At 36.4% G+C, this 10,295-nt stretch overlaps 1 protein-coding gene across 1 annotated transcript in view; it reads left to right on the top strand.

Moving 5' to 3' along the window:
• The window catches only part of LOC126849277 (midasin), a 93,830-nt gene extending 83,747 nt beyond the window's left edge, over nucleotides 1-10,083 (top strand). Inside the window, exons 16-20 of the mRNA XM_050590960.1 lie at nucleotides 113-1,242; nucleotides 1,742-6,153; nucleotides 6,502-8,955; nucleotides 9,180-9,420; nucleotides 9,559-10,083. Coding sequence (XP_050446917.1) covers nucleotides 113-1,242; nucleotides 1,742-6,153; nucleotides 6,502-8,955; nucleotides 9,180-9,420; nucleotides 9,559-9,741 — 8,420 coding nt within the window. The 3' untranslated portion in view covers nucleotides 9,742-10,083. The remainder of the gene's footprint in view (nucleotides 1-112; nucleotides 1,243-1,741; nucleotides 6,154-6,501; nucleotides 8,956-9,179; nucleotides 9,421-9,558) is intronic.
• The last annotated feature ends 212 nt before the right edge of the window (nucleotides 10,084-10,295 follow it).

A 10,295-nucleotide genomic window follows, 5' to 3' on the forward strand; every position in this document is an offset into this window, starting at 1 on the left:
ATGCTTTTCGATTATTATTTCCTTTTTAATTGTTCCTTTTCCAAGATATGATATTTAATAAAATCAATTATTAACAAGTAATCGTTCAGTTATTAACAAATGATGTTTACAGGTAAGCTATTCTCGCAATTAAAGAACCAACCACTTATAATATATTTCGTGCAATTCATTGAACGAGCGAGTTCTTATATCAAGACACTTCTACGAAATAGCGATATAAGCATGAATCCCGAAGAATACGTAGAATTGAGAAGAGAGTTAAGATGGTACACGAGATTCGAGAGGCTGGGCGAAACGACATTAATAAACAAATTGAAAAAGTCTAAAAGCACATTCACGAATGTGGAACAGATCTCTTCGTTACTAAAGGTACATTATAAATGGCTGCTAAAGTTCCTGCGCAAACTGTCCACAATAGCCGGACAGTTTCCGAATGAGAAAACTGCGAGCGAGATCGAGTTATGGGAGATCGTATCCCAAATAAACAACCAACTGGATTCGGTGTACGATCCTATCAAAAAAATATCGAAGAGAGTCAAAAAGTATTTAACACTTCCACTGCCTCACTCCTCGGAGATCTGCATGAAAGTGCACACGGAGCTAAGAAGACTTACGAAAGATTTCAACATAAGAAACGAAGAAGGCGTGGTCCTTCTAAAACAAGAACTGAAGATCATATCCGTGCTACTAAAAGACTCGCTGACAATGCGACATCAAATGATTTCTCTGTGGAGCGACGTTTACTCAAGGAAACCGATCGACGAGATGACGAGCATCGTCGAGGTGGAGCGATTCTGCGACGACAGCCACATTCGTCTACAAGTTTCCGCGGACGTCGAGAACGTTCGAAACAGAGTGTGCTCACTTCCAGAGGAGGAAATGACGCAGTTGAACGCGAAGATACAGTTGTGGCCGATTCACGAGTACGTCTTTATGTCACTCGCCTGTATTCTGCAGGCAGAGATGTGTCGGGAAGGAACGATTTCCGCTACTACTTCGACGGAATGTCTCGAAAAATTTGCAGATATGCCTAGTATACCGAGCAATTTGATCGGCTTGCTGAACGCGATGACTCGAACGGAGTGTACACAGAAGATCTTGTTGTTACCGGAATTGTTCTACCAGCTCGAGCAATTCGCTCGGCAATCTCACGCTATCAAAGATACAGACCGCCTTTTACACTGGCATGGTATAACGGAAGAGGATATGGACAAATCACAAACTTCCTATATCGAGTGCAAGGTTTGTACCTTTTGTTTTTATATAGAAAAAATTCTGTGACTTTAGTTATATTTAGTTTTAGAAACTAAATAAAATCCCTTTGGAATAGATTTTAAAATTAATTATTATTCTGATTTTGTTATTTATCTCTGTTAGAAATAATGTAAGAATTTTTCAAAATCTATGATATTAAATTATAGACATCATACACACATACATTGGTATTTACTTATTAATTAATATCTTTATATATATAAAATTTGCAGTATATTTTTAAATTCAAAACTAAAATAATATAATGTAACAATATGTTAATTAATTGAATAATTCGAAGTTAACCAAATTAATAATCATATATATAAATGGTACTATTATTTTTCATTGAAATTTTTTTTTTTTAACTTTTAAGTTATCATTTAAGTTCTCATTGCAACTTTCTTATTACAATTTTCTCATTGCAACTCAAAAAAGAAATTTATTGATAAACATTGCATTAATTCTTATTTATGTATATTTATAGACGGAAAGCTACTTTGGTGGGGCCGTTCTCTTAAATCTAGTGTTACAATTAATATTAAATAAAAAAAATGGAGAGAAGGAAAGAAAGAATGTACTTTCCTCAGTCGCGCTCGGAACATATATGGCACAAATGGATCAATTGCGGCTGCTAAATGAGATTTTATGGCGAAATAGTATTTCCTTAACAAATAAACAATATAATTTAATCAGTAGTGATTTGATAACATTAAAGTTTTATTTAAATTTATATTTATCTGCAATTGATAAAATGAACGCCGAAAATGACGTACCTGCTCTAATCGCAAACGTCATAGAGAAACAAGGTGAAAATAGCGCGACTGTCATAAGAAACAGACTGCAAGCCGATTATTTCCAACCGGTAGAGGAATTCCGTAAAGCGTGTAACGAGATAAATAGCATCGATGAAACAAAAGTTGATAAAGGGGAAAATATAATTCGACGGGGGAGAGCGTGGATATTGCTCGGTTACATTCAGTTATTACTTTTTGGAAATTTAGATTTGATTGATCCCGTGTACAAGGTGGAACTGAAACTCAAATACCTAGAGGAGGACATCACCGATTGCAGAAAAATAGCATATGTTACATCATTACAAAATAATATTCTAGGATTATCAACGGAGGATGAACATGCTCATCCTAGACTTGTAGCCGTAAAAAATTGCGAAAGAAATTCGCTGAAGACGAGGGACAAACTTAGCTATTTGAAAGCATTCAGATCACCATCTGTCGATTTTGCTTCGCTCAGCAAGGACTGCGCCAATTTTAGGAACCAAATTGGTTCCTATGAAATGGTGAAGAAGCACCTGAGCAATCTATGCGCGATCGCGAATCAAGAATGCAAATCGACCAATCTTTTGACTTTTAATACCATTTTAAAAGAAGCGGAAACTTGGAATTTATCGATGCAAAGATTTGCTGAGCAAATTGAAGTAAAGTATTTCTCGGTTTATCCAGATATAATTCTTCCGCTGCTGGCGGCCTTAACACAATTGAGTCATGGCGTTGATGTGTTAGTCAACGATGTCCGACGACAGATATCTCTGTATACAAATGGAGTGTCCGATCCCGAAGCTTTAATATACAACTTGATCCGGTTTCCAACGATCGGTCAAGGACAAGAGAGCCTTTTGAATCTGAGTGATTTGTGCATTTCCAGAAGCACAAGAAGTCTGATTGAAAATTCGGACGCGTTTGTCAGAATGCAGAAGCAATTCCGAATATTTAAATCAGGTTTACATGAACTTCACAATCATGTGATTCTCAACAGAGGTCTGACCAAGTCTTTGTGGCGAGAGGCGAACGAGCTGCTGCAGCAAATAGTTCTAATTTGGAAGCAACAGCAACAGGAGGAGGAGAGACGGGCCGCAGAGAGAGACAGTCTATACAAAAACAAGATCGAAAGTCATGGCGATACCTTAACTGAAGAACAAGAACTTGCTCTGGAAGTCCGCAAGCTATTTCCTACACATCGTGAAAGAGACTTTTACGACATAGAGGACGAGTCGCAGTCTTCTCTCGATCGGAATAACACATTGCCGATCGAATCAAACAAATCAGAGACGACTTTTAGCGGTCTCATCACCAAAGATGATATCAAGGAGATTCAAACGATTCATTCAGACATTGTTACGTCATTCATCACGTCCAAGTGGATATGTAATAGTTCCACTTTGATGTGCTCGACGGATTATGTCGGACCTTTAATTCAGAGGTATAATACTGTATATGATATACTCAACCAAGTACTAGCGAGTTTAAGCGAAGGACTCGCAATTAAACTGTACAACAGCTTAAATTTCCTAGTCACTTTGGGGCTACAAGCGAATGAAGAGAATAGCATGGATCAAATTTTACGCGAGAACACTGGAGTGCAAACAAAAGCGCACGATTTCTATAAAGACTGCAACATCAAGGAAACAAAACAGTGCCTGCCGTTATGCGAAAGGATTCTAAATCGCGTTAATCAGCTGCTGGAAGAATGGCCAGAACATCCAACTCTAAAATCGATACGATGTATAATAGAGAGAATCTATACGTTCCCGATCACGTCGCCTATCTCCAGGTTCCTGACAGGTCTCGAGCTGCTACTTGTTAAGATGAAGCAATGGGAAGATAACGCGCATAGCGGTGTTAGTATGAGAGACCATATATCTGCGTTGACAGAGCAAATAATATCGTGGAGAAGATTAGAATTGTCTTGTTGGAAAGGTTTGCTCGATGCGACGTTTGAAGATCTCAGATCGAACACATCCAAGTGGTGGTTCTTCCTATATGCGTTGATCGAGAGTTACATCAGGAAATCTGCAAGGAGTGACGCCAAATGTCAGAACGTGAACGACGAGTCTGTCACGAGGGAAAAGTTGGTGGAATCGCTGGAGCGTTTCATGAATGAGTCATCTCTTGTCGAATTTGAATCGCGATTAAATCTCCTTTTGACGTTCCATTGTCATGTGTATTACTTCGACGATAGTGATGTAAAGAACGAACTCTCAGCTATACTGTGGAACATGTACAATTATTACAAACAGTTCATGGACGATGTAAACGCGAGAATCGCTGCATTGAGAGCACCCATCAAGAAAAAACTGGAGGATTACGTTAAAATTGCACGATGGAATGACATTAATTACTGGGCGGTGAAGGAGACAGTCGAGAAGACGCATCGTACTCTACATAAGTATGCAAAGGAGTTTCAGAGCGCTTTGAAACAGAGTGTGTCTTCTTGTTTGATCGTCAAGTCAGTATCTTACAATATAGAGATCAAACAACAAGGCATCTGGGATGTTCAAGAACATAAATATACGACTAATCTTGAAGATTTTATCATAGAGAAATCTCCGCGATCTGTAGAGGTAAAAACGCTGTTTACAAGCGGACTTATCATGAAAGCAGATACATTGCTGACGACGGCCAAGGATCTATGTAGAAAGATAATCGTCACAAGTTCTTATCCGTATATACGGTCAGAGCTTGAGAAATTTATCATGGGCTTCATGGAGCAGAGCGCGTATCTTCGGCACATGGACATCGACAGAAGTTTGCCAAAGGGCAAACAAAAATCTCAGGCGAAGAGTATCTTGCAGCAGAAGAGAATGACGCTCGCCAATTACTTCAAGGCGTTGACTCAAATGGGTGTGTCCTATCGCATCGGTGCATTAACATTGAAAAACAATGCAGACAAGGTAATAGACTACACAGTGTCACCCTTAGATCTATCCGCAATCAGTCAATATTTCAAATTGAGTAACATAGACCAGCACATGTTGACGCAATGGCATGGTTGCGAGAAATATTATTACAAATCTCTCATCAGATTAAATGCTCTCAACGCGATGTTCAACACAAGCCAAACCGATCTGGGATTGCAAAATATGGAACGTTGCCGAGGATATTCCGCGCACATGATGCTGATGGCTCACAAACAGAAGATGACAATAGCACAGTCATTTGATCGGTTTTCGTCGCTACGCGTACAGATTTCAAATCTATCCGAAATACGTAAACAAGATCTGAATATATCGAAGCAACGCGATGGTCAAGATTGTGCGAAGAGTTTGAAGACATTACTGATAACGTTGGAAGCTGGATTTGAGCAGTTGCTGTTGTTTCTGCAATGCTGCCCCGCAGAATTATCAGCGGATTCGAATAGAGCCGTTCTCACCTTAGACGCGAACGCGCTTTCTATAATTGCCGGCTCTCGAACTGACGAAGTTTGGAGGAATGTGAATACACTACTAGAGGATAGCTTAAAATCTATAAAAGCAACTGCGAAACGTTTCCATGCCTTATTCATGCCATTTGAAATATTATTAGTAGATCATTCCGAAGATTCCATCCATGCTTTATTAAGTTCGAAGCATTTTGAATTCTTGGAGCAATGTTATGCGACGATCAAAAACTTAAGAATGCGATCTAAAGAACTGAAACAACTGTTTGAGAGCTCATCGAACGTTGTACATCCTATCTGGGAAAATATAGCATTCTTGGATACGAAGATGGAATGCTTCCTTCATAACTATGATGAAAATTTACGAAAATCTGTAGAAGATAAAGGGCAATTAAAAGAAAACAATAACGCTGTGGAGCAATATGAATTAACCCTAGAACATTTAATAAACACGATATTGCTTATCATACAAAAGAAATATAAGGATTATATTAATTTGAACAACGATGTGATACAGGCAAACGAGAAATCGAATGAAGAAAATAATGAAAATGATAAAGATATAGAGAGAAAAATAGAAGAAAATGGATTAAACGAAAAACTTGTCGAATTCCTTGAACGGGATATAACCGAATTAAAATTATCTAAAGTATCTAATTCATTTTTCAATCTTCTATTGTCTATACGTGAATTTGATCTACAATCAGCAAATTATTGTACCGGGTAAGAATTATTTTCTTATTTAATATTTTAAACAGCATACAAATAATTTTAATTCATAATGAATTGAGATAATGTAATTTAACGTAATGCTTTTCTTGAAAATCTTTTATTTAAAAACAGTTCCATATCTATAAATATATCTATTTCTACATATTCTATATCTACATATTTCTATATCTACAAATGAGACAAAAAATATTAATAAGTTAATATTAATAAAATAAATAATATAATATTAATAAAATAATATTAATATAATATTAATAAAATTTCATGAATATGAAACACAGATTTTAATTTCTACGAAACGAATTGATATAAATAAATGCCCATTATTATTTTTTTCAGATTGCTCTTAAAATGTTTACCACTGCTGGAACAATATCTTTTGTTTGCCCAGTTTTATTTATATGAACAAGTGGCGTCATTCCGCGTCACGTGTAAAATGCTATATCTGCAATTAAATGTCTTCCTGGATCTGGCTGCAAATGGATTCTGCCTGCCAAAAGATTTAGATCTCGAAGAAGACGAAACAGATGAATCGGGCGAAAAGACAGGAAAAGGCGGGATGGGCTTAGCTGATGGTGAAGGAACGAAAGATGTCTCCGATCAGATAGAATCCGAGGATCAGCTTGAGGACGCAAGACCCGCAGATCAAGAGCAAGAGAAACAGAATGATAAGATTTGTAAGGAAGAAGAAAAGGGAATTGACATGTCTGAGGATTTCGACAGTAAACCTCAGGATGTAGAGAAGAACGACGATGATGAAGAACAGAGCGACAATGATGAAAATAATGATTTGGATAAGGAAATGGGAGAGACGGGAGAAGATGCTGAACAGCTTGACAAACAAATTTGGGGTGACGATAAAGAAGAATCCCAAGATGATACTCAGCAGCCCGAGAACGAAGATGAAAAAGAAGGTACGGGTGAACGAATCGGTGAAAAGGAAATGGGTGCAAAAGACGACAAAGACAAAAGAAAACAGCATGACGATAACGATACGAATCACGATGAAAATCGAGAAGAAGAAAATAAAAAGGAAATAAATGAACTGAACGAGCCAGAGATAGATGAAGATCAAATTAATCCTTATCACGGAAAATTCCAACCTCAACCCGAACCTCAACAACTCGATCTACCAGAAGATATAAATTTAGATGAAGACGATAAGGAAGATAAGGAGGATCACGGCGAAGAGGAGAATCCGTTCGACATCGATGAAATGAAGGATTTTAAACCGCCAGAAAATATGGATGTGGAACTTGAGAAAGAAACTGAAAAAAATAAAGAAAACAATCCTGAAGAGGAGTCTAGCGAGGACGAAGACGAGAACTGTGAAAGTATGGACTTGGATGGACAAAAAACACAGGAAGAGCTCGAAGCTAATCAGGAAACTAAGGAGAACGATAAAGAGAACGATGCAGAAACCGAAAACAAAGATGAAGAGCAAAATCGGGATGAAGAAGCGGAGAAAGAGGAGAAGCTACAAGAAAAAGCAGCGCCAAGTGTAGATGATGCGAGCAAGCAAATGGACGCTGCGCAACAAGTTGAAGAAATGACGGAAGGTTCGCGGGATACGGTGGCACAACAATCGGATCAGGCTAAAGATCAGCAGGAGATGTCAGCCGAAAATACTCAAGAGGATAGTACCGATAACGGCACCGGTCAATCAGAGTCAGCGCAGCAGGAAAGCGGACATTCAGGATTGTCCAAGCAGGAAACTATTCCCGCTTCGCAAAGAAACACTATGACAAAATCAATCGAGAAGAGAAAAAATCCAGGCAAGAAGAACGAAGATCGAAGTTTGCTTGACAAATTCGAGCCAGCGCAGAAAAAATTGAAAACGATCTATACGCAGGACGAAATATCGAAGGAGAAGAAAGAGGATGATTCGGACAACACTGATGGAGACAAGGCCGAAATGGCTAAACACGTGGAGGATTCTGAGAGATTCGATGATTATACGCTCGATGCCGCGACAGAGGATCAAGTCAGGCAACAAGCTTCTAACACAGATAAAGAAAAAGAGAATCAGGAAGAGGAAAAGGACGATGTAGAAATGCACGAAGATGAGGAAACTAACATGACAGATAATAAAATAAAAGAGCAAAAACCAGAAAAGATTTCCGAGACTCTAAATGATAAACACAAGGATTCCGATGGTAAAAGAAACAACATCGAGAACAATCAAGAGACAGTCGAGTTAAAAGGAGAAATAGCAGAGACTATGAAGGTACAACGAGGAAACGAGACTACATTTCATACAATGGAATGGAATGTGGAAGAAAATAATTTTAATTCTACTTATATGAAAAGAAAACGATTCGAAATAGAAAAAATGTTAGCCGAATGGACGCAGATACCATCCACGGAGGAAGCTGCAGCCGCGTGGAATTGTTTATGTTCGGTCACGGATGCAGCCGCTCGAGATTTATCGGAAAAATTGAGACTGGTTTTGGAGCCTACGCAGGCATCAAGATTGAGGGGCGATTATAAGACAGGCAAACGCATCAATATGCGAAAGATCATTCCGTACATAGCCAGCCAATTTCGCAAGGATAAAATCTGGCTCAGGCGTACAAAACCCTTTAAACGTGATTATCAGATCGTTCTTGCATTGGACGATTCCAGCAGCATGGCAGATAATCATTCTAAAGAATTAGCCTTCGAATCCCTATCGTTGATTAGCAAGGCAATGACGTATCTGGAAGTAGGACAACTTGGTGTTGTAAGTTTTGGAGAACAAGTGAAAATGTTGCATCCTTTGGGAGAAGCTTTCACAGAACAAAGTGGATCCAGGTATTTATATCCTTTCTTAATATAAATATATAGTTCAATAAATTATAAACTAAATATATAGTTTGGAAATAAGTAATATTAATCTTTCAAATAATATTAGTCTATTTTATATGTTTAGTTGTGCTTTGACTTCATTTAATTAGAATAATTCTTTAGAATAATTTTGTTTGTATCAATATGTGAGAATCTCAATATTTCGTGTTTTATTCTTTTTGTTTTTTTAGACTAATACAAGAAGTGAGATTTGATCAAAGAAAAACGATGATTGGTCAAATGGTCAATTTTATAGTGGAGATGTTTGAAAATCAATGTACCTCATCCGATAATGCTAAGTTGCTAGTAGTATTGTCAGATGGCAGAGGAATATTTTCAGAAGGAGAAAAAATCGTAAATGAAGCCATAAGAAGAGCTAAACTGGCAGACATTTTTCTAGTGTTTGTAATAGTTGACAATCCAATGAACGAGGTAATTTTTAATTGTATTTCAAAATAAGATGTCATATTATTAATAATCGTCGCGATATATATTAATAATTCAAATTAGTGATAGATAAAAAAAAACACAGTTATTAAAAATTCGATTTTTTCGATTCGATTTTCACAGGACTCTGTATTGGATATTCGTACGCCTATATTTGAAGGTGAAGGAAAAGTCAGATTTCAATCGTACATGGATAACTTCCCGTTTCCATTCTATATAATTCTTAGGGACATAAACACATTACCAGGTGTTCTAAGCGATGCCTTACGCCAATGGTTTGAAGTAGTTGGAAAAATAGATACTTAAAGTAATTTTAGACATAGAAAATTAGTTTTAGAAATTTGTTATATTCACATATAGTTCTTAATTACTTAGTATATGTATATATGTACCAGTAATTGTGATAAGAAACAAACTTTAGTTTAATTTTAAATAATAAAAACTTATCATTTGTAAATCTTATAACGCTACATTAAACTGAGTTACATCGCAAATAATTAAAGTGAATAATCAGACTGTATTTAAGTTTCTTTGTTATTTTTTAGCAGTTTATATCTTAAATCTAAGTTATTTTGTGTAATCATTCTACACATTTTTTCAATAATATATATCATGAAAATTGTTAAAATTTTTTTTTTTTTAAATTGATTTAAGTTGTTATATATACATATATATATATATATATATATATATATATATATATATAAAACAACTTAAATCAATTTAAAAAAAGAAAAATTTAAACATAATTTTCATGATATATATTATTGAAAAAATGGTAGATAGAACAATCAAACAATAAATTGCCAGTTTGATCGTATCAACACTTCTATTAATATATATATATATATAAATTTGTC

This window comes from Cataglyphis hispanica, chromosome 4 (assembly GCF_021464435.1).
Source record: "Cataglyphis hispanica isolate Lineage 1 chromosome 4, ULB_Chis1_1.0, whole genome shotgun sequence".
Classification (NCBI taxonomy): Eukaryota; Metazoa; Arthropoda; class Insecta; order Hymenoptera; family Formicidae; genus Cataglyphis; species Cataglyphis hispanica.